Source organism: Panthera pardus, unplaced genomic scaffold (genome assembly GCF_024362965.1).
Source record: "Panthera pardus isolate Hobbes unplaced genomic scaffold, ASM2436296v1 HiC_scaffold_24, whole genome shotgun sequence".
NCBI lineage: Eukaryota > Metazoa > Chordata > Mammalia > Carnivora > Felidae > Panthera > Panthera pardus.
In genome coordinates this window covers 113915150-113938626 of record NW_026526810.1, presented here as the reverse complement: position 1 = coordinate 113938626, position 23477 = coordinate 113915150, and the positions used below count along the sequence as shown (strand labels likewise).

The window sequence follows — 23477 nt, the reverse complement described above, 5'->3', positions numbered from 1 at the left end:
GGCAGCTCGGGCCTGGGGGCAGGCTCCCTTGCAGCCCCAGGACACCTCGCCTCTCACCTCGAGTCCCTCATGCTTCCAGCAGGCCCCCTTTCCTGACACCCTCCCAAAGGAAACTCTGAAGGCTGTGCTCAGGGAAGGGCCCGGCCCCCACCTTTCTGATGTGGACTCTCTCTGGCTCCGACCTGGAGAAGAAGAGGCGGGTGCTGTACAGGAAGAGTGACCCCAGGCGCAACAGCTCCATGCCCGTGCCAAGCAAAGCTGCCGTGATCACATAGTTGACGAAGAAGGCGCCATTGTCTGGCAGGAACACACACCTGGGAGAGCGGAGGACAGCACAGAAGCCAGAGGGAGAGGGAAAGGGCAGGGATGTCGGAAGAGAGGTAGAGGGTAGGGGTGGGGATGGGGATTATAAGCTTCATGTACACATGTGCCCCGGGCCCAATTTAAGTGAATGTGGGGCCTTCTGAGCAGGGATGAGGTTGGTGTACAAGTATGGATGTGTTGGGAAGTACATGCAACCGGGAAATACATGCAAAACAAAATCAAAATCTAAAGCAGGGGTGTTGACCTGGGTCCACAGACCCCAGGAGAGTCCATGAGTAGAAATTTGGAGGTCTGTGACCTTGAAGAGTGAAAAGAATTACGTCTCTATTTTCACTAACCTCTAACTGCAGTGTAGCATTTCTTCCCATTAAGAGAACGTGGGCAACAAATCACAGCAACGTCAGCTATGGCTGTGACTCTGTCAGTAGTTGACATCAGATATTTTCATATCACGCTGCCGTTGCTAGTGATACATGACAATGCTATTTGCACTCGCTTCAAAATAAGGGTAGTTATTAAACAGGCTGCTGAATGACACATGCTAACTTTACGGGATCGACACTTTCCTGTCTGCAGCTGCGTACTTGGCACGGCTGGCCAGCTTCAGCTGGGAGTCGTTCAGCCACCTGAATGAATGGCCACGTTGCCTGTTGTCACGTTGGTGACCCAGGCATCTCTGTGGCTGTCCAGTCGCCCCATCTACACAATTCTGTCCACTTGTTTGAAAAGAGAAATCTGTGAGCTCCCTGGGTATATTTCAGAACTCCTTCAAAAACTATTCTTTCTTGATGGCCTCAAAGTTGAGCCATAGAGCTACTCTCTCATACAGAAACTGTATTGAAGATATTGACCTCACCGAAGATGAATCTCATCTTTTTTCCTCATCTCAGGAAAAAAAAAAAGTCCAACTTATCACAATTATAGTTTAACTGTAGAAACCTTACAGAATTCTGGTCCTTGCCCTATAAAGCAGGCTGTGAAAGCTTGCGTGTCATTTGCAACATGACACCTTTGAAAATTGGGATTTTCAATATTTTTAACCTGAAAACAACACAAAACAAAATCGAAATTGGCCGGATGTCCAACCTGACCCACATGTTGCTTTGTCAAAGATCCCATCACCTCACCCCAACTTAATGTTCTTCTGCTAGCTAACGGTATCACACTAATGCCTTTAAAATAATAAAATATGGGGGCGCCTGGGTGGCTCAGTCGGTTAAGCATCCGACTCTTGATTTTGGCTCTCGTCATGGTCTCTCACACTCCGTGAGATCGAGCCCTGCGTCGGGCTCTGTGCTGACAGTGCAGAGTCTGCTTGGGATTCTCTCTCTCCCCATCTCTCAAAATAAATAAGTTAAATTAACAAAAACTAAAACAATAAAATGTAATTTCAGCTTGCTTGTGTTTAAAATCCACTGTCCTGTTAGGAAATGTGTGCATAAAGATTTTATGACAAATTTGACTTTTAAAATATTTTGATAACACCCATTTCAGTATAATTGGTTTTCTTTGTAATCCAGGTATTCTGTGCATCTACAGGCATCTATTCAGAGACTATGTAAAACTGGAAAAATCTGAATAAGCTCTGTGGATTGCATCAATGTCAGTTTCCTGGCTGTGATACCGTATTATGGTTATGCAAAATGTTACCAGAGGGGGAAACTGGATAAAGGGTACACAGGACATTGTGGGGGCCATTTCCTGTAAAGCTACAATTATTTCCAAAACTTCATTCAGAGAAGGGATCCCAGGGCTTTACCAGATTGCCAAATAGGTCCATGGCCCGGGCTCTCTTAATGAGAGCCTGTGTATGCATTCATCTCTAGCCATGTGAGCAAATAAAGGACACACATATCTCCCTAGTATGGACCCATGGAAGCCCCAGCATATACGCTGGGAGTACACCTGTAGCATGCAGTCTAGTACTCACTGGAACCGGATGGATGCCTGCTCCAGATAGTAGATGTCAAAGAGCCAGCGGAAAAAGACATTCAAACTAGAAACAAGAACAAGGTAGGTCCTTTAGACAATGAACCTACGTGCTGAGGCTTGGGGTTCAGTTCCTCTTGGCCTGGCTTCCCTCCTGCTGTCCTCCCTTTCTCAATCCCTAGAGAGACTCTTGCATTCTAATATTCCAGCTGGACAGCCCATACTGCCTCTCTGCCTTTTTCGTGCTGGGCCACCCCTACCCCTAACCCTTTGGCCTCTCATCTCAAGGCCACTTCTAGCAAACTTTCACCAGGTATTTCTCCCACAGTGCTCTCTCCCTCTTCCAAATTTCTACTGCAGGTTGGCTGTGTTTTTTCCACCTTGGGCTCTCAGCTGACAGGTGTGGCTCGTCTCCCCAGCTGGATGATAAGCTCTTTGAAGGCAGAGTTGACAGCTGACACCTTAGAGTTCACATGATACCTGGCTCATGCTAGGCTCATGACAGGCACCAGACTGTCCTTTGAGGAATGGATTTGCCGCAAGCACAGGTAGGCCTACAGTATCTGAAACAGGAGGTTCCAACTCTAGGGTGAGCCTGTCTGAGAGAGGAGGGATAATTGGAGGTGAGGTACCTGGTCAGTCCCATAGAGGGCAGAATAACCACCATGAACACCAGAAAGATGTAGCACTTGTTCACTATGATCAGATTCTGACTTGATCTAAAGGGAACAAAGAAATACGAGATAAGAACCAGGGACCTAACTATAAAATGACGGGAAAGACAGAGGCAGCTGCCTGGGCTAGAAAATTGGTTGAACAGTGCATCCAATACCATCCCCACAGAGCACTGAGAGCTATGCTGCAGCAGGGAAGAGTAGCATAATCAACTAGTGATGTCTGCCTTGGGCACGGGACTGGGAGGAAGGGCACACATGTGCTGTGTGCTTGACACCCTTGTTAGAGGGACATTACCAATGATAATCAGGATCCCTGCAGTTTTAATAATCAACATAAGCCACGTTCTTGGCCAGATAAAAGACCAGTAAGGGTTTCTGTCAGGACAAACCCCCTGGCTTACTGCCCGGTAGGATGCTAGGAGCTTCTGGTGCAGGAAATAACTTTTGAGACCCACACAGCCTTCTGGCAAAAGCCCAGGATGTGGTACATACTTTCTACCCCACCAGCTACCACCATAGAACTATTAGGGCCAAATAGCTCCTATTGTTTAAAATGCTGGCGCTGCACGGCCCGGGCCACAGGTGTCTACAGTCAGATTGAGTTCATGGGCTCCTCTGCAACTGCCTTCCTGACCTTCTTCGGATGAGTCCTGCTCTTTCCTCCTCCCCCGGTGCCTTCTGTCTGGAGTTCCTAGCACTGTAGCTCTGCCTACAGCTCCATCGCCTCAGTGCATGGCTGGAGGCTGTGGGAGCAGCCCAAGAAGGGCTTGGTTTGGGCCTCACATGCTTGACATGGTGGTCCTATCTCAGGGTCTCTGAGACCAGAGGCCCATAGACAACTCAGACCCCTCTTTCAAAAAAAAAAAGTTAGTCTTTTGGGATGGTTCTGGGTATCAAATCCACCCCTATGTCAATTCCACTCCTTAGGCCAGATGGCTGGTGGGGGAGTGGGCAGGGGAAGGGGCCGGGGCTGAGCAAACAGCAGGGCTGGGAGAGGAGGCCCCCCATCTCACCTGGTCCAGTGGGCCTCTAGGAAGGCAGAGAAGTAGACCATCAGAGGCATTATCACTGTAAATGCCCAGAGCAACAGGGAGGGGAAGAACTGGGTTATGACTGGGCTCTGTAGGGTAGAGCGGAAGAGGGCAGAGACACATCAGTGCAAGAAGCGCCCCTTCCCCTTCCGGGCCACCCCTGCTTCTCCCACACCTCTGGCCTTGTCTTTCCCAGCTTAGTCCCAGAGCAGGCTTGGTTTCCCTGAGGCTGCGCAGCAGACCTGGCCTTCTTCGTCAGCCTTCCTGGCCAGGGGTCTGCCTGGCTGGTGGCGGGCAGAGGCTGACACCCCAAGGTCAAGTTCTGTCTTCAAGGGGCACAGGTGTTTTAGGCTGAGGTCCCTAGAGGGATGGCCTGGGGTTTTCCTGGTGACTCCGCCCTAGGGCCAGAGCCAGCTGCTGTCACTGATACTGCAGAGCTCACAGAGAAGACACTACTTTCCCTGTGATGTCGTGTGAAAGGAGGTATAGAAATGGGTAAGGTGTGAAGGAAGAATCCCTAGGGTGGTGCTTTGTGGGCCTTCTGTGAGCTTGACAACAGAGGGCAGGAGCAAGCAGCAGCAGGCGTGTGGCCTGTGTGCACGTGTTGCTGGAGTAGGGATGGGGATTATATGCAAGTGGAGGCCTTCTAGGCCTGTTATGATGGCCTTGAGGCTATAGGATTTGGAGACGGGCCAGTCCAGTTTCTCTGATGTCCCATGTCAGTATGAAGCATCCTCTAACTTCAGGGGTGGCCCCTCCAGGGCCTACCGCCCCCAGCCTGGAGTGGGTGTGCCTGGCATGAGGGAAATGGAAGTCCTGCTTCTCTTGGATGGCTGCATGGGAGCTGACCTCACACTTCCCCACCCTCAACCCTACCCCTCAAACCAGGGACCCCAGCTTGAGAGAAAGTGGGGAGTGCAGAGCAGTCACACTTGCCACACCCTTGCACCTGTTGTGCCTCCAGCTAGTCTTGGGTGGCCCAATCTAAAGACTGGACCGCCCATCCCCTGCCCAACTCCCCACCCCAGAACCTGCCTGCAGCACCACCACCCCCTCTTTCCTTCCTTGCCAGCTCCAGTCCCCAAGATAGGCAACGACCTGTGCATTCGTCCCCTTTAGAACAAAGGAAACTCTACACCACCATCTACACAGCCGTGGCCACCTCCACAATGGTGGTGGTGCAAGGGCTCTGGAGCCGCGTTCCAGGAGCCCCCCCATCCCGTCCTCGCCTGGGTTCTTCCCTCATCTCCCTGGGGCCCCCATGCCTGGCCTGAGCAGAGGTGGCACCTGCAGGTTCTCAATGGGGCGGGTGACGTTGTACATGTCGATGGTGTTGATGATGATGGCAGGCGTGGTGAGGAAGAAGAAGAGGAAGAAGAGGAGGGTGTTGATTACGATAAAGCGGGCCCACCAATGGAAGCGGCGGACGGACAGGTGTTTCCTGGGGAGGGATGGAGGAGGGAGATGCACTTAGGACCTCGGGTCCCAGCCATTAGACAGGCCCCACGTGCGGTTTCTTGCACACCAGCTGTAGACCCAGACTGCCCTGGTCTAATTCAGCCCCCTGGGCCCAGACCTGCTTGGAACAGGCCCGGATCCTCCCCTCAGTCACACCTTTTGTAAAGGCACCTGTGGTGGGCTGGGTTTGGCGGGGGGGGGGGGGGGGGGGGGGGGTAGAGGCCATGGTGCTCAGGAGAGGACAGGGCCCTGCCAGCCCAGTGGGAGCCATACATGGGTAACAGAGTAGGAGAACAGGTCCCGATTCCCTTCCCACCCCTTCTTCAATCTCAGTAAAGCTCAAAGGAACGGGGGAGAGGAGAGCAGTGGAGGGGGGCGCTTACCAAATAATGTCTTTAGGGTGTGGGGCAAGGGCAACCCTCCAGCGGTAGGATTTGACGGTGGTGGACACCGAGGACTGCTGGGGGGACACGCCACACTGGATGTACTTGTAATCTTCCTGGATGCTGCAGAGACGGTGGGGGGCGGGGATGGGCAGGAGAGAGAGGTCTGGGTGTGAGGACAACAGACTTAGGAGAGGTCTCATGCCAGGGTCCTAGAGAGATGGACCCCACTTCCTAGGGACTCTTGAAGCCTCAGATATGCCTCTCAGGACATTAGAGGTGGGCAGTTCCTAAAGCCTAGTCCCTGGAGAAAAGGGGCACAGAGGGAGGGACCAGCCCGGAAGGGAGGGGACCACATGGTTCTCAGTTAATGTCCTTCCCCCTTAATAGCAGTGACAGAACAAAGACATGCTCTTTGAGGTTGGTGCCAGAGGTACTAATTTCAGCCTCATCTTAGTATTAATAGCTACCACGTGAGTTCTTTCTGTATGCCTGACACTGAGCTAATGGTTGATGAATATAGCCCCAATTGCACGGCTTACTAAATTGAGGTGCCTGAGACACAACCAAAGAGGGGCAGATGCTGGCCCTGGGTCTTTGGTTTTCTAATTCACATCTCTGCTGTAATTAAACCTCAGATCCTCTCTACCGAATGACAGTGTGTCGGAAAAGAAACAGTGTTGTCTCACGTTGGTATATTGTTTGATATACCATATATACTAAATAGAACACATATCCCTTCGTATCCCTCGGGGAGGTGGACAGGGAAGATATAAGGAACCAAATGTGACAGATAAGAAATTGGAGAGTATAAGTGACTTGCAAAATTGCACACAATTCTATCTGACTAAATTCTAGGCTGTTCCACTGCTCCTTTGTAGGGTATGGGTGAGTGAAGACCAAATGTTATGTACAACCAGGCTCCCTAAGAGAAAGGAGGGCCCCCACAATCCTCAAGGGACTGATTCTGGGGTTCCCGTCTATTTGACCCTGTCCTTAGGATCCTTCCAGAACATTCCAGAGTGCATCTAATCCACACCCTATCAAGGTAGAGCTGCCAGAGGCTGGGGCAGAGGAGGGAGGAGGCTGTAAGGCTATGAATTAGGGGAGACCTGCAGCAGGAGAGGAGAAAGAGCAAGCAGAGCGTCTCTACTCTGACTCTTTCATGTGTGGTGAGGACAGGAGTAATATGTAATGGGGGAAAAATGGATTCACTTTTGTCAAGGCCTGGAAGAGGAACCAAGATGTTTACTCTTAACACCTCCGTGCTGAAGCAAGGACCTAGGGAATGGGGAGCCCAGGGCCTGGGTATCTCTGGAGACAAGCTGAGTCTGGCAGCTGTGGGGAAATGGATGCAGATATGCTCTGGAAAGCAAGATGGCGGCTGCCTGCGGAGAACACAGCTGGCTGGAAGGGCGGTCAGAACATGGCAAACTAGAGGGAGGTTCTCTCTCTTTCCCCCCTTGGCTGGAATGAGGTGAAAGAGGATGGTTTCAGAGAAGCAGAAGCCCACTCGCAGGGCTGGGCTGGGCACAGCAAGCTGCTGGCCCTGGCACTTACTGCTTCGTCATCCTGGAGTCCTGGAAGGTGACAAAGATCAGGTCCAGACGCTTCAGCCGAACGCGGTTGAACTCAGCGTTGAACTCATCAGTCAGCTGCTCCTCCAGCTCACTGTAATATTGTTCTGCATCTACCTGGGGTGAGATTTGGCCCTCAGAGCTGGGGAAGCCAGAGCTCCAGGAAGACCTCACCTGGGCATTGGCCTCTTTCCACTTGAGTGGTGGGCCTGAGGCCTTAGTACCGTTCCCAACCCCCTGCAAAGCCTGGCAAAGAGCTCAGGATCCCAGTGGGCTCCAAGATCCCAACTTGAGAACAGGCAGAGGCTGTGACTCTGAAATTAGCTCCTTGCTCTTAGATCTTGGAAAGGTAAGGCACACCTGGGGGTTAGGGGGTGCTTTTGGATTTGGGCTGGACTCTAAAGGAGCGTTAGAATGTGTCTACGGCATTTTTGGAGAAGAGGGATGATTCTTTTTCTGGACTGGCTAGAGTTCGGTCCTACCCTGTGGCCTCCTCCTAGCCACGGTGGTTGGGTAAGAAGATGGAGCCCAGTGCCTTCAAATGTTTCAGTCCTAGCCCTTTGAGAGCCTAAGGCCTGACACCCTACAGCAGTCTACTGTGTTCTCTCTGGTCCTCCCATCCAAGACTAGAAGTGGGCATGAGCAAGCCTCCCTGATCACCCAAGAAAGGCTTCAGCTCCTCTACATTCTCAACAGGGAGGCAGGAGGGAGGAGGGAAAAGAAGGGAGGAGCTGGGTGCTACAGCACCAGAGCAGATCTGAATGGGGCCCAAAGGTCCAGAGGCCTGGACAGAGCTGGAGACCCAGTGCCCCAGCCCCACTCCTCTGCTGTGTCCCCTGATGCCCGGGGCAGGTACCTCTTTGAAGCAGGTCCAGCACTTGCAGAAGCACAGGTGGGAACAGGGGTGGATCTTGATCATCACCTTCCCACTCTTCTTGGCCTTGGCAGTGTAGTAGAGCCGGCCCCGCATCGCATGGCGCCTATTGGCCGGTGGGCAGTGGGAGGAGGGATCTTGTGGCTGGGGACCAGCAGAGCCACATCCTCCCCTTGTACCCCCACCCCAGATCCAGACAGACCCCGCTGCAGACTCACCTCTGATCATCCAAATCGATCAGGGTCCTGACGTCATAGCAGAAGTGGACTCTGGTCACCACGCATCCTGGATAGGCCTCACTGTAGCCACAGACATGGATGCTGAACTAGCCTGTGGTGCTGGGGATATGCCATCCTCCCCACACTATCCGCCCCCCAGAACTATAGCCCACAGGGCTGAGTGGCTCAGCTGTCTGTGGTCCCTGGCTCTTGGATGGGAGACCCCATTACTCGTGCCTAAGGTCAAATTTCAGAGTTGATCCCTGGTCATCTAAGATTTGCCTCATCCTTCCCATATGGTCCAGAATAGAGCCAGGTGGGGACAGAGCTAGAAATCGCTGCCCACGAGTAATAATTATCTCCTGGGGCTAGGACCTTGGGTCATGAAAGATGCTCCAAGATGACCTGCTCTAGATAACTGGTCCAGGAGCTTGCCAGGCATTTGGCTGGAGCAGCAAGGGAAGGGAAATTTACACCCACCACGCGCATGCCATGCGGGAAATCCCTTGACTTCAGAAAGCCTGCTCTGGCCACAGGGCCTCCCCCTTTCTGGAAAGCTAATCCTGAGCCAAGCCCAGGATGAGCTATCACCTGGGGTGTCTCTCTCGCTCCACCATCCTATGCCAGCTTACTACCCACATGAAGAATCAGGCAAGGTTACCAGGAAGAGGCAATCCACGCTTCAGTCCATTTGACCGACTTACTGAAAATGCTTAATGATGATTTCTGGGTCTTGGATGTCCGTGGGGACATAGGTGATCATTAGTGTCCTGGTGACCTAAGTGGGGAAGGCAAATGGAGAGAGAAGAGTGTGTTTACACAGGACTCCTGGATGTCTGGGTCTTTGGTGGCCCAGAACTGTCTGGAACAGGCTTGCTACTCAACCAGGCTGCCCTCTTGCTGGGGAAGCTCAGTACCAGCTTCCCTGGCCTGTGTCCCTGAGGTCAGCAGGCTGTGGGCTGCGGGAAGCTGCAGGCAGGCATGCCACGCCTCTGTTATTCTCCGTGATCCTGATCCAGAATAACTGCCAACGAAGGCTGAGGTCAAGGGAGAAAGAGGCAGAAGCTGTCAACAGGGAGGGCCGGGGAGGGAGCCTGGAGCTCCGGGACTGGCAGGGGCTGCTCCCGCTCCTGGCTGACAGCACGGCCTCACCCTGCCATCACTCTGGCCTCCCTGCACCTCTGCTGTGCCACGGGATGTCACGAGAAGTCAGTGGGGCCGTCTCCAACATTACACTGGGCAGGGGGTTAGGAGGTGAGCTAGACTCTGGGGAGGTGATGGGGAAGCCCTTCGAATGTCTTCCTGAGCCATCCCCTCAGGGTGACAGTGAGCTGCAAGAGACAGGAGTCTCAGCAGATGCTTCTGGTGACGAAAAGGAAAGCTGATGTAGCTGAGTCTACACTGCTCAGGGGTGCCCAAGCCACTAGGCCTGCAGGCCAAAGCATTCAGAGTAACCTTTCAGGGGTATGTGGATTTGCGATCTGGGGTGGGGTAGAGCACATCAGTCCTTCAAGATGGATGGCGTCGAGGGAGCTGGTCCTACTCCACCAGAGCCAAGGGTGTTAGTCTCCATGGTTCCCCTTCCCTGCCACGGTCTGGACGGCCCACACACCCCTTCCCTTGCTGGGCTGGTGCAGGTGCGGGTGCGGGTGCGGGTGTGGGTGAGGGTGGGGGTGCGGGTGAGGGTGAGGTTGAGGGTGGCGGTGAGGGTGAGGGTGGGGGTGAAGGTGAGGGCAAGGGCAAGGGTGCGAGTGAGGGTTATGGTGTGGGTGCAGGTGAGGGTGCGGGCGAGGGTGCGAGTGAGGGTGAGTGTGCAGGAGGGGGTGTGGGTGGGGGTGCAGGTGAGGGTGCGGGTTGGGTGCGGCTCAGGCAGGCAACGCTGAGGGTCCACCTGCCGCCCCTGGGCCTCCCATCTACACCCTCAGGGCAGCTGTGCACTTCAAACGCCTGGACTGCCAGTAGCAGGAGCAGGTGTGAAGCGTCAGGGCCCCAGTGCAGGCTCCACTGCTGATGGATGGGGAGTTGGCGGGAAGGTGCCCGACTGCCCCCCACCCCACTCAGGCTGGGAAAACTCGGGGGGGGGGCATGTTCTGCCTGATCCCCAGGCCGCCCAAAGTGCCCGTTCCTTAACGGCTGCCTCTTATCTGCATCTTCTTCTCCCTCCCACTCCCCCCCACCCAGCCCAGTGGTTTTTCCTAGAATCACCTTCAAAACAGGCGAGTGCTGTGCTATTCCTTATCGCAGTGCCTGCTTGGGAGGTGGGGTGGGGTGACCCAAACCAGGACAGGGAGGATACTGCGCCAGGACCTGGGGTCTCTGACCTAAGAGACTGTGGAAGGGCAAGGAACTTGGGCATTCCCCAGCAGGGGGCACGGAACACTGAGGATGGGAGCCCCCCTGCTGGCCCAGGGGTTCGTTAATCCTTTAGTCTGTGGATGGTGGGGGTCCGGGGGTCTTTGGAGAGGGGCCAGGCAGCGGGGTGTAGCGGTAGGAGGCACCTGGGAACAGCTGTTTGCCAGCTGGCTTGGGAGAGTTTCAGTGGTTTACCACCCAGGACAGCTGTGCTAGGGGCCAGGTGCTGATTCACCGGGCTAAGAGCAGGGGGCTTGCGCCGCTCAGGTGAGACTGCCCCCTACAGGTGTGCAGAACGTGCCCGTGTGGGGTGCCTCTGCAGGCTGGCAGTGGGACGGTCCAGCTGGGGAGGGCTCTGGCTGGCAGGGAGCAGTTTCGCTTACTCACCTTATGGCTCTTCTTGGGCACAAACCCTAAACAGTGATGGGTCATGAAGACGAAGTTAATGACGAAATAGAGGAAGGAGAAGCAGCTATGCAGCCACAGGACCTTACTCCTGCCAAGAACAAGACACAGGAGGGGTGAGACCACCCTCTCCCACCCCATCCGGTTCTCCCCTGGGCCACCCTCTGGTGCATCCAGACACTGGGGCACCTTGGAAGGGGACGGCCATGGTAAGAAGCGGGTGCCCCATGTGGGCTGCTAAAGGCTAACGTTTGTTGAGTGCTTCCTATATGGCAGACCCAGGCTGGGACTAGATGCTTTATGTACATTTCTCACTAGACCCTAACACCATACGAGGGTGGTACTGTGACTATCTTCATTTGATCAGAGTGGCGGGTGGCCTGCCCGAGGTCACTCCTAGCCGGGGCAGCCCTGGCAGGTGAGCCCAGGCAGGGGAAGCGCTTCGACTCCTCACTGCTGTGCTGTGCTGCTGGCGGCCGCAGCTCAGGCTCCCATGGCTGCCCAGCAGCCCACGCGGAGGGGTCATCTGACCTCTGTGGCGAGGGACAGGGGGTCACACTCGCGTCCAGAGGGAGGAGGGCCCGGTGGGTTTGCTCTGCCTCTATGGGGTAGGAAGGGCGGGGGCACGCGGGCTTTGGGCTCAGATGATGCTGTCCCGGGGCATCTGGCCAAGCTGACTGTTCAGAAATAGGGCCCACCTTATTTGGTGCGGTCTGAGGAGAGAAAAGCTGTGTCGCTTCAAAACGTCTCCTCGCCACTCATCCCAGTGCCTGACATTTCACGTAACATCCCCCTCCAGCTAGGTGTCTCAATCTTCCTTTCCTGAGAGCCGGCAAGTTTATACGGTCTCTAAAGAACATTCCTGCTTTCTGCCAATACGGATTTATGGATTTTGAAGGGTCTTTCCTGCCCTATTAAAATTAACATCTTGGGGGCGCCTGGGTGGCTCAGTCCGTTAAGCTTCCGACTTCGGCTTAGGTCATGATCTCGTGGCCCAAGAGTTTGAGCTCCGTGTTGGGCCCTGTGCTGACAGCTCAGAGCCTGGAGCCCGCTTCGGATTCTGTGTCTCCCCCTCTCTCTGCCCCTCCCACTCATGCTCTATCTGTCTCAAAAATAAACCAACATTAAAAAATTTTTTTTAATAAAAATAAAAATTGACATCTTGTTGGGAAGGTGTAGGCACCGCACCCCCACCGTGGCTGGCCGGGGAGAAGGTGGTGAATTCTGCTCTGGTGTCGGCAGCACCGGGGGAGGAGATGGCTGGAAGGGGTGCTAAGAGGATGCCACAGCCCCATTCTGCTGATTTGGGAGTTTGATGGATTGCAGGGTGCGGGGGCAGAGGGGCCGGGGTGGGGCAGGAGCGTGTGAACCCCCTCTCACACCTGCTGCTTCAGCTTTGTCAGGAAGTCAGCCACACCCGGCCGAGACACCCTGGGGGCCTGTTTTCTCAGCAAGGACCGGCAGGGCCACATCTGGCTCAGTACAAGTTGATCTGATCAGGTTGGCTGCTGTTGAAATCCACGAGTCCCGTCCAACAGTTCTTTCTCCACCACAGACTAGACTAGTAATAAAGCTCAGGGTGGCGGTGCATTGCCCCAGACCCAGGGTCAGCTAATGGCACAGGTGGGGCATAAACTCAGGTCATGTGGTTCCTCAGTCCCCCTGCTGTGGGAATCAGGTCTACACTTTATTCGGTTATATGAGGGTTAACTTGCTCTATTTTGTGAGCAGGAAATAATACCTCAAGCCTCTGCTTGCTACAGGGTCTTTGCCACTTGGGGGCTGGACATATTAAACAAACAGGACCATCTTTCCAAGTCTTCAGGAGTGGCCAGTTTGGGTAGTTCTACCTACTACAGATGTGGGGACACTGAGGCAGCAGGAGTCCTGCCCCCCTAAGAGAATGCAACTTCTGGCATCCTACTCAGTGCATGGGTCCCAAGGAAACCAGGCCTTTCTTAGCAGCAGAGCAGTGCCCATGTTTTTGACCCACAAGTTGGACCTTCTCTCCCCACCAATAACCCTGAGCCAGTAGAATGGGAGGTAAGACGATCAGGTACCTACTCTATGGAGACATTGACAATGGTGGTCCGACCGAAGTGACTATTCCAATCTGAAAGAGAAGAAAGTGACTGATTTCAAAGCTGGTTCCTTGATTGAGTGAGTGTGGGAGCTGCTTGCGTTTGAGGTTCCCAGATGAATGCCTGGGGTCTAGAGATGCTTGCCCACATCCTACCCTCCCCTCTTGTTCCCCAGAACTTGCCCCCACCTCCCCACAAAACCAGAAGCGGCCTCTTCTTCTTCCTGAGACTGCTGGTTGGGGCTCTACCAGCCAGGTCTTGATGAGGCATCCCCAGTGCCCAACTGGAACAAGCAGACGCCAGTAAATGCTTATTGAAGGAGCCCAGGGCCCCAGCACGAGTGGAGGGAAGAAATCAGTAACACTGTTACCCCTGGCAACAATCACAAGAATGTCACATTGCCTCATTTCGACAGAGTAAAGCCTTCTGGCAAAATGTATTAAGTTTGTCAGTTTGGACATCTCTGGGTATTATGAAATGTGTCCAGAAATCTTGCGTTGATATACTATACATATCTATGTTACATGTAATATAACGTATCATTGCCAACACACAAGCTCTTAGGAAGGGAATCTGGAAAGACAGAAGTTACTGTGGCAGTGGTATCTCGTGGCACATTGTGTGCTAGCTTGAATTAACTGAGGTCTGCCTCTGGCTGAGGAGAAACAGACGCCTGAGGAATCAGGGTACCACTGGCTGCCACATGGGCACTTAAGGTGCTAAACTACACCACTTAGTTGTACGGCCTTCGGCTCCGTCCATCTTCACATTTCTAAGTGAAGTACTGGCTATTATTCACCGGACACTCACTACGTGCCAGGCTCTGGCATCGTCTCCCGATCCCCACGACAGCTGAGGATCCGAGGCCTGGGGGGATTGATGTGCTTAATATAATAAGAAGTCATTTGCTAGATCGAGCAAAGGTATTTCCTGGGAAGCAGACGCGGGTCAAGTCTACACCCACAATGTCATTCTGTCAAAAGGACCCTCTTATAACGAGTGTGGCTAGACTTCCTATGAGACCAATTTTATACTTCCAGTGCTATGTCTGTCACAGAGGGGATGGGGAGAGATCAAGTTCAGGGATCTTTGCGGTAGGTCACATGCCATAAAAAGGCCTCTGCAAAGACCTGGCAAGATGTAGGGTGGGGCTGCAGGTAAACATTCAGCTCCAGACTGAATTACTACTGTGTGTCTGCCATGGGCCAGGTCCTGGGCCACACTTGTGATGAAGGACGCCCCAGGTCCAGTCTCCACATGGGAGGACAGAAGTTTGGGTTGTCCTAAGGTCACATAACTAGTTTTGAGATGTGGACTTAAATTTTAGATTTCTAGACTACCAAGACCCAAGCTCTGCCCCGCCTACCAGGCCGCCCGTTAGGTCGAGTGGCCCAGGCGCAGGACGCGCTGAGCTCCGCCTACCCAGAACGGTTCCAGTGTAGTTGATGGGCAAGATGATGCCCAAGGAGGGGATGCAGAGGATAAGCACAAAGATGATGAGATGATACTGGAACATGATGTAGATGCGGGCATCGTCTCCACACTTGCTAATTAGATCCTCGTTCCTGGAAGAGACACACAGACAAGGACACTCCTCAGGAGCCAGCGTGGCCACAGCTTAAGTCGGAGGGAGGTAGAGAAAAGGAAGAGAAGATTATCAACCTACCCCCAAGGTTTCTTTTCTTTCTTTTCTTTTTTTCTTTTTTTAGAAATATCACCCTTCATCTCAAAGCCTCTGTTATGCCTCAAATGTATTTCACTGAATTTCACAGGCATATCGAAGGCAGAAGTTATGTTACAGACACTCACTTGGGAATCCAGAAGCACTTTTGAAATCAAGCATTCATTCCATCTTTTATTGCTTCTTCATACATTTTGAGTGCTTGCCATGGTGCGTGCACCAGACAAACCACCAGCGAGATCAAGATGCACCCTATTTTTTAAAAAGTTGTTTCTTTTAATGTGTCAGTTAAAAAGGAATTCTTAAAACCACAAAGAGATATCACTCCATACTGCCAGATTGACCAAAGCTAGAAAGTCAGACAATACCAAGTCTTGGCAAGGGTATGGGGGCACTGGGAGCTCTCCCACACTCATGGGTACGACTCCGGCAGAGCCACTTTGGAAAGCAATTGGTATGATCTAAGGAAATTGAATGTATGCACAGCCTATGACCTAGTAACTCCGGGTCTAGTATTATTTCCAGTAGAAACACATGCACATATCAAGAGACATGTATAAGAATCTCATAGACGCCTTGTTTATAACAGCCTCAAACAACCTAAACGTCTACCGAAGGTGGAAATGGACACAAGAATTGTGAGATAATGTATGCATATACATGATATATATATATGTACATATATATATGTGTGTGTATATATATATATATATAATGATATATATATAAAACACTGTATATATATAACGAAATACTATACAGAGATAAAAATGAATGACCATAGCTGAACCTCACAAACACAATGTTGAGTGAAAGATCCAGGGACAAACAGTACATATTGTATGTTTTCATACACAAAGTTCAAAAATAGGCAATATAGAACTATGTATGGAGTTAGAAGTCAGGATACTCTACCTTTGGAGAGGAGGAAGTGATAGAGTGTTGGCAATGTTCCAGTTCTTGATCTGCTTTGCTGTAATTAAGCTGGACATTTATTTTTTGTGGACTTTTCCATGTGTGTGTTATACTTCAAAAAAATTTTTAAAAGTATGGGGCGCCTGGATGGCTCAGTCAGTTGAGTGTCTGACTCTTGATTTCAGTTCAAGTCATGATTCCAGGGTTGTGGGATTTAGCCACACATGGGACCCTGCACTGAACATAGAGCCTGCTTAAGATTCTGTCTCCTTCTCCCTCTGCCCCTCTCTCCTGCTCATGCTCTCTCTCTCTCTCAAGAAAAAGAAGAAAGAAAGAAAGAAAGAAAGAAAGAAAGAAAGAAAGAAAGAAAAAAAAAAAGAAAGGAGGAAGGAAAGAAGGAAAGAAAAGAAAGAAAGAAAGAAAGAAAAGAAAGAAAGAAAGAAAAGAAAGAAAGAAAGAAAGAAAAGTGAAATTTTATTATAGAAACTTTTGCCTTGGGTGGCTCAGTTGGTTGAGCTTGCAACTTTGGCTCAGGTCAAGATCTCACGGTTTGTGAGTTCGAGCCCCACATCAGGCTCTGTTCTGACAGCTCAGAGCCTGGAGCCTTCTTCAAATTCTGGGTCTCCCTCTCTCTCTCTGCTCCTTCCCCACTTGCACTCTGTCTCTCTCTCAAAAATAAATAAACATTAAAATAATTTTTAAAAAAAGAAATCTTGGGAAATACAAAGGAGAAGAAAATCATTCATGCAGAATCTCATCCAACCCAAGATAATGACTATTAAGCATCTTGGTTAATCTCCTTTAGTTTTTTGTTGTTGTGCTTGTTTAACTTAGTGACTATAGCATAAACAGCATTTGATGTATTGCCCAGAATTCTCAGCATGGGAGTCAAGATCCCAGCTGATCCTTCCAGCCCAACCATTTTGCCTCTCTCTTGCCATGTATCCTTGCTTCTAGCCACACTAGACAGACCATTTCTGGATGCTCCCTGCCCATCTCTGCCCCAAACCTTCACTCATGTAGTCTTTTATTTGTGATGGGTCCTGCACTTGGCATAGAGTGGAAATTCTCCCCATCCTTCAAGGCCTAGCTCAAAGCTTGCTTCTCCTGAACGCCCTAGCTGGAATTAATTTCTTGTCCCCCAAATACCCCCTGCACAGCAATGATAATTTCCCATTATGAATTATATACAGTGAGTCTTGTTAACCTTTGCCTCTCCAACTAGATTCCGTGGGCTTTGTACACTGGGACTCGGGCTTCCTTGTCCCTGATCAGTAAATGTATTAAGCTGTCATCTAGACACTGTTCTCAAAGGGTGCGGGATGCATAATACAATGCCCAGCCTTCCTCCTTTCCTGGACGATGAGTTCCCCATGGAGGAACCTTTGGGTGGAGTAGGGTGGGAGGGTGGGGAGGATTCTCACCCGGAAACACACACTACTGTGCACACTGACCTCCCACTGACCCGCAGGTCTGGGTATGCACACGTGAATAGCTGTATACACGGATTTGCACCAACATAGTGACGTGCCTCTTTTATTTCATATTCACATGTGCACCACAGAGATGCGTACCGCATGAAGTTTTAAGTTTTACACGTACACTACTCTCTTGCAACACTTCCCCCTGCCCCCATATATACCTGCTGATGGGTCAGCAGACAACAGAAAACCCAGAAAGTCAGCTGTCCAAGACCGAGGGTGTGGTCAGCTCAGGCTGACCTATGTACCCCAGGTTTCTCTCCCTCTTCCCCATGTAAAGAGCTGGCTAATGTGCCATTCTGCCCCGGCCCATCCTTCACGAACTTGCTAAGCCCAGGGACCCACAACCAGCTTGTATGGCCTCCCAGGGTAACCAGCTCCAAGTGTTCAGACACGTTATTGATTATTTAAACATGTTTTAAATCGGCAAATGCTTGCGGAAAGGAAAAAAGTAAATTCCCTTGAAACTGTGGACAAAGGTTGCCTCTCTGCAGGAGGCCTGGAGGTGGCTTCCAGGTCTCTCGTAATGAAATTATATTTAATGTGAGCTTGTGCATGTTTTAAAACTTACCCAAGCAAAACCAGAGAAGGTGCCAAGAAATAAAATGTTTCCCCTCCACTCCCCCTACATGTGGCTAAGATCCCTGAACCACACACACAAACTAGCTGTATCACTTCTGGATACTAGGAACTCTGATGGATGATGAAGACAGCCCGGGAGGCAAGGCCACGGGGACTCCCCCATCAGTGGGGTTGGAGCTCAAACACCAGAGGCCAGTGGTACTAAGCCCAGCTCAGGATTCCCAGGGCCCAGTCAGGGTGCCTCGTGCCCCCTTCAGCAGGTCTGGAGGAAGGGGGGGTGCCCTGAGGTGGCCCAAGGGGGTAGGATGGGGTCTTGGAAAAATGTGTGAATGCTCCCAGCCAGGGCCTGACTGGTGGGCGTGGAGGCACACGCAAGAAGAAGTTCTATGAACCTTTGCCAAAAAAGCAAATTAGCAGGCCCATTCAGGCCCCTTGCTGCAGGTGGCCTTTGAGGGGCAGTGAGACTGTACCCTAAGGCAGGCATCACCAGGCAAGAAAGGACCCTGGAGGAGGGTTTTGAAAGGTGGACAGGGCAGGACAGATGGGGGATATTTAGGGAGCACCCAGGAATGTACAGGGCTCTGAGGTGGAGGCAGAGCCATGTGCACAGGCATGAGCATGTGCATGCACACACATACACACAGCGGGGACAGAGAGTTCTGGTAAGCGCTCAGCTGAAGCCGGGCAGAGTCAGGAGGGTGCAGTCAAAATCATGAAGTGTGGGGTAATTAGGAGAAAACAGGTGACTTGGGGTCTTTCTCTTTGCCAACTGGGGTCTGGCCCTAAAGAGATCCAGAAGGCAAGCGGACAAGGGGCTGTCCCTCTGTAATCAGTGCTGAGGCAAGAGGAAGTATGCCCTTCTGCCTGGTATTTTCTTTTCCATTTCAACACGATGAATGGTGTTCACAGAAAGAAAGCAAATAGCTATGCAAGAAGAATTTCTTTTTCCTAGTGTGGGATCCATAAAAGCATTTTTATAAGCATGAGAAAATGGTCCTTTCCTGAGGGCTGTGGGCTGTGCCCAGGTCCCATTTCACCCACTGTGACCCAGGAAGCGTCCCCTGCCTGGGCAGGGCTGAGGCAGTCAGTGGGGAGTGGGGAAGAGGGTCCAGAACGCAGGCCGGGGCCCAGACCTGCAGGGCAGCACGCCCCACCCCCATCATCACCCAAATATGGCAGCTGCTATCACAAGCTCGGAAAGTTCAGGCACTTACTTCATGGTGATGGTGTTGAAGAACCAGGAATAGAAGCCCTGGGGAAAAAGGAGAGAACATGTGAGAAAATCCAGGCCCAGGCCTGCCCTCCTCAGCTGTGGGAACCTGGGAAACATGAGGCAGCGTCAGCAAGGGGCCTCCTTCCAGGCAAGAGATGGCAATGAGAAGGGCATGGGTCCTGGAAGGAAGTGGGCTCCATCTGGAATCAGTGGTGACTGTCCAGGGAGAGGTCTCCCCGGAAGTGAGCTATGAGTTCACATTCCTGCCATGTGGCATCCTGTTACAGGAAATGGGGGCTTAGTGGGTCTTGGACCGGAGGGAGAGAAGGGACTGTTTGTAGGGTGGACGTTGGCTGGTTTCTGTCTGTCCCTCATTGCTTCTGCCTGGGAAATGCCCCCCCCCCCCAAATGCATGTGGCCCGGTGGGCTGTCCGTCAAGCAGGGGTCCGCCACCAGTGGTCAGCTGATCAACGGGAACATGATGCAAGTGGGGCCAATCAAAATTCTCTTAAAGGGATTGAGAGGGGCATTGGGAGAGAGGGTCTCTCTCCGTCTGAGCTCCTGCACCTTGGTGAACACCATGGAGCCTGCAGTGGCTTGGTGTCATCTTCGATGCTACAGGCAGGAGCTTGTCTGAGGAAAAAAAAAAAAGCCTGGAGAGAGGATCCTGGTCGCATCACAGGACTTGGATCAAGTTGTACCCAAAGAAGCCACTTCTCTCTGGATTTCCCCACACTCTAGCCACGTGTTACCTTTTTTTTTTTTTTTTTAAACACTAGTTTGAGATGGGTTTCTTCTCCTACATCTGAGAGTCCTACTGGGGCGCCTGGGTGGCTCAGTCAGTTAAGCGTCCGACTTCGGCTCAGGTCATGATCTCATGGTTCATGGGTTCGAGCCCCGCGTCGGGCTCTGTGCTGACAGCTCAGAGCCTGGAGCCTGCTTTGGATTCTGTGTCTCTGTCTCTTTGCCCCTCCCCCACTTGTTCTCTCTCTCTCTCAAAAATAAATAAACTTGAAGAGTCCTGTTGATTATGGCTTTCTCTCAATGTCTTGCTGTCTGGGGTTTCTGGGTGGTGGGGAAAGGCAGCCTCAGCCGTGGAGGTGATGGGGGGGCCTAGAAAGGAAGTCTGCTTGGGGAGAGTGTGCATGATGATGGGCTGGGGCCCATGGCCCTAAAAGTGGCCAGATCTGATAGCTGGTGAAGTTGCCCGGTGCGTGATTCCTTCCAGGATACTCTAGGGTTTAGGAAAATCTTGGAAAAGGTTTAACTCTTGATTGACCCCATTTGATCACAAGTACGTGAGTGAAACAGACAGCCTTCCTGGCTGACATTCCCCTGCGCCACGCTGATTGGGGAAGGGTATTTCCCAAAAGGAAGTGATAGGAAAACAGAAGGAAATTCCTTGCTCCATTCAGTATAAGACCCACCAAGTACCCTTCCCCTGTATGGGGTTGCCTGATGGGCAGACATCCACCTTAGGGGGGACCGTGTCCTCAGTTATGTCTTGAAGAACTAAAATACAGATGCCCAGTATGGGTCACAGCAATGAAGGGGACTAGCATGCTGGTGGCATTGATTGTGAAAGTCCCCAGGGAAGTCGTGAGTTGCTAAACAGGAGTTGGGCTGAGAGTCTGAACTCCACTCTCTGCATCGGAGAGTTTTTCGCACCACCACCTATGGGCAAACAGGGGTGTGTTTTATTTAGTGGGTGAGGAGGTTTGTTGTGCACAGCAGGGGACACACCTTCCTGGGAGTCACTTCCATCCCTTCTATGGCAGGTGCAAAGGTGTATACCCCACATGGCATGTACAAGTCCTGGAATTCACACAGGACAGGACTGTCCTTGAGAGGGCAGAGGTCGTGAGAAAAAGTGTGGCCTATGTGCCTGTAGAAACTGCACAGACGTAGATGCGTGAGTGAGCATGTGTGCAGTATCTCTCTTCTCTCACGGACGACAGGCCCACACATGCGGACGTGCTCCCCTGGGTTTACACCGCAGCTAGGGAAGGCGCAAACCATTCAGAAGACAGAGCACCTGAACAGCAGGCCTGAGAAGCAGATACCGCCTCTCCTCCTGTCCCATCCCTGCAGGAAATAGCCACAAGGTCCTAGGAACCAGCTCAGCTGACAAGACTGAGTGACAGCGATCAGTTCATCGCACCTCGCTTGGTGGCCCCAAGCTCCTCACTCCCACCACATGGGGTAATGACCCGTTTGCTTTACCCACGCCACTCGGCCTGGCTGAGGCCCCGGCATCCTGGCCGGGGCATCCATGGGCCACCTCACCAGACTCTCTCCCTGCCCGTCTCATTTCTACCTCTGCAGTTTGGCCACCTCACTGCTGCTGTAATGATTCCTCAGATATTTTAAAATAAATGATCTTTTTGCCATTGTACAACAACAACAACAAAAAACCCCAACCAAAGCAATGCTTCCGAAAATAAACCTGAGAGTCAACCTTGTAAGGTAGGCGTGACTGTCCCTGTTCTATAGAGGAATTCTAAGGGACAAATTTGTCTGAGGCTCTCCACACAGCTTGGGGCAGATCCTGGCAGATAAGGGGACCAGGTCTCTTAGAGGGATGATAATGGAAGGAATATGGTTTTACTCACTCACTGCCTCCAACAAACACAAATCAGATGCTAATTACATGGCAGGTTGGCCTGGCTGGGGGTGGGGGGGATGGGGTGGGGACAGTGGTGGGCCAGCCCAGGTCAGCACCTGCTCTTGCTGGGGGAGCAGAGACCCTGGACCAATCTGGTAGATGAGGGACTGTTACAGACTGAGTTAAGAGCTCTGAAGAAAAGCAATGCGTGTAAAACCAAAGATCTGGACCCACAAGGCAGGGATGGGGCTCCTGGGGAAGTGGTGTTTGGGCTGAAATCTGAACAAAGGGTGAGTGTGTTAACCTGAGGGGGGGGGGCACCGGGGAGGGGGAGGGGGAAGGACAGGCCAAAGGCCCTGTGGAGGGAAGGAGGTGGCACTTTTAAGGATCTAAAAGGTGGTCACTGTGGCCAGGGATGGGGGAGTTGGGAGGCAAGGACAGATGAGGTGGCAAATGGGTGGGGCAGGACACAGGCATGGACATATTGGTTAGAGGCCACCCTGCCTCATCCAACAAGAGGCTGATGGGGGCCTGGCCTGGGGGGTGGTGGGAGAGGTGGAGAGAAACAAGACTGGGAGGGTGACAGCGATACAACTTGGTAATGAACTGGCTGTACCTGGGGGCCTGGGCCAGACCCAGGGGGTGCACCTGGGTGGGTGGTGGGGAGAGTCTGAAACCAGGGATCTAGGAACAGGTGGGTGGAGGGATGTCGTGGCATGTTTTGGACATACTGAACTCCAAATGCCTTTACAATCTCCACGTGGAGATATTTTGAGCATCATTGGATAAATGTGTCTGGAGCCCAGAGAGAGGGTTAGCTGGAGACAGAAATTTAGGAGGGTTCTGTGCAGAGGTGGCAGGCGAGGCTGGGAGTGTGGGTGACATCGCCCAGCAGAGAGAGGAGGAGGTCTGGGACCAGCTGAGGGAAACCCCTGGGGCCGAGGAGCCTGCAGAGGGGATGGGGAGGAACAGAGGAGCGGCAGAAGAGAAACCCAGAGAGTGCGATGGCACAGAAGCGACTGGAAGTGCCTGTTCAAGAAGGGAAGGCGGTCTACAGGGCCGGATGTCTCTGAGAGACCAGATGAGATGAGAACTCAGCAAAGCCCTTGGGATTTCATGGCCTGGGACAACCGATGGCTCATCTGGGTGGAACGGAGGGGTGGGAGCCACTCTGGAGGGGTGGAGGAGTAAGTGGGAGTGAGAAAGTGGGCAGCACAGGTGCAGAGGGAGACAGGCAGTGTGGGCCGTGGCAGGGAGGGCCCAAGATCGTCCCTGACACCATCTGGAACTCTCCAGCTCTGTGCCATGACTGTGTAGTGCCTTCCTTGCTGCTTTTTGAGTTCATGCACTTACCACCAATACGTGCATCTGTCTGGGTGTCTCTCACCCAGACAGAAAGTCCCATGAAGCAGGACTTGGTCCATTTAGTTCACCGCCCAGGTCCCAGACCAGCGGTGGCCCACAGCAGGTGTGCCACAGCAGCCAGCTAAGTGAATGAAGAGGCTTGAGTGGAGCCCTGGCATCCGACAGGCAAGAGAAGGAAGACTGGGCTCCATCGAGCAGAGTTGGGAGGCGGGAGGTTGAGGGAGTCTCTGCCTGATGTCTGGACTCTCCTCTATGAAGTGGGAGGTGAGTCCTTGGCTCAGAGGCGGGGCTGGGGCAGGACCAGGACTGTGACGAGGGTTGGAGAT

The 23477-nt window shown here is 52.4% G+C and overlaps 1 protein-coding gene across 6 annotated transcripts in view; it reads right to left on the bottom strand.

Annotated features, from left to right (window-relative positions):
* The window catches only part of TMEM63C (transmembrane protein 63C), a 129438-nt gene that overhangs the window by 10153 nt on the left and 95808 nt on the right, over window positions 1-23477 (bottom strand). For all 6 annotated transcript variants that reach the window (XM_053889641.1, XM_053889642.1, XM_019427298.2 and 3 more), the window contains 14 exons: window positions 19183-19220; window positions 14732-14874; window positions 13293-13341; window positions 11211-11319; window positions 9176-9249; window positions 8472-8552; window positions 8236-8359; window positions 7363-7496; window positions 5803-5925; window positions 5249-5402; window positions 3944-4050; window positions 2886-2972; window positions 2255-2320; window positions 152-314 (listed from right to left, as the gene is read on the bottom strand). In XM_053889641.1, the coding sequence (XP_053745616.1) occupies window positions 152-314; window positions 2255-2320; window positions 2886-2972; window positions 3944-4050; window positions 5249-5402; window positions 5803-5925; window positions 7363-7496; window positions 8236-8359; window positions 8472-8552; window positions 9176-9249; window positions 11211-11319; window positions 13293-13341; window positions 14732-14874; window positions 19183-19220 (1452 nt within the window). The remainder of the gene's footprint in view (window positions 1-151; window positions 315-2254; window positions 2321-2885; window positions 2973-3943; window positions 4051-5248; window positions 5403-5802; window positions 5926-7362; window positions 7497-8235; window positions 8360-8471; window positions 8553-9175; window positions 9250-11210; window positions 11320-13292; window positions 13342-14731; window positions 14875-19182; window positions 19221-23477) is intronic.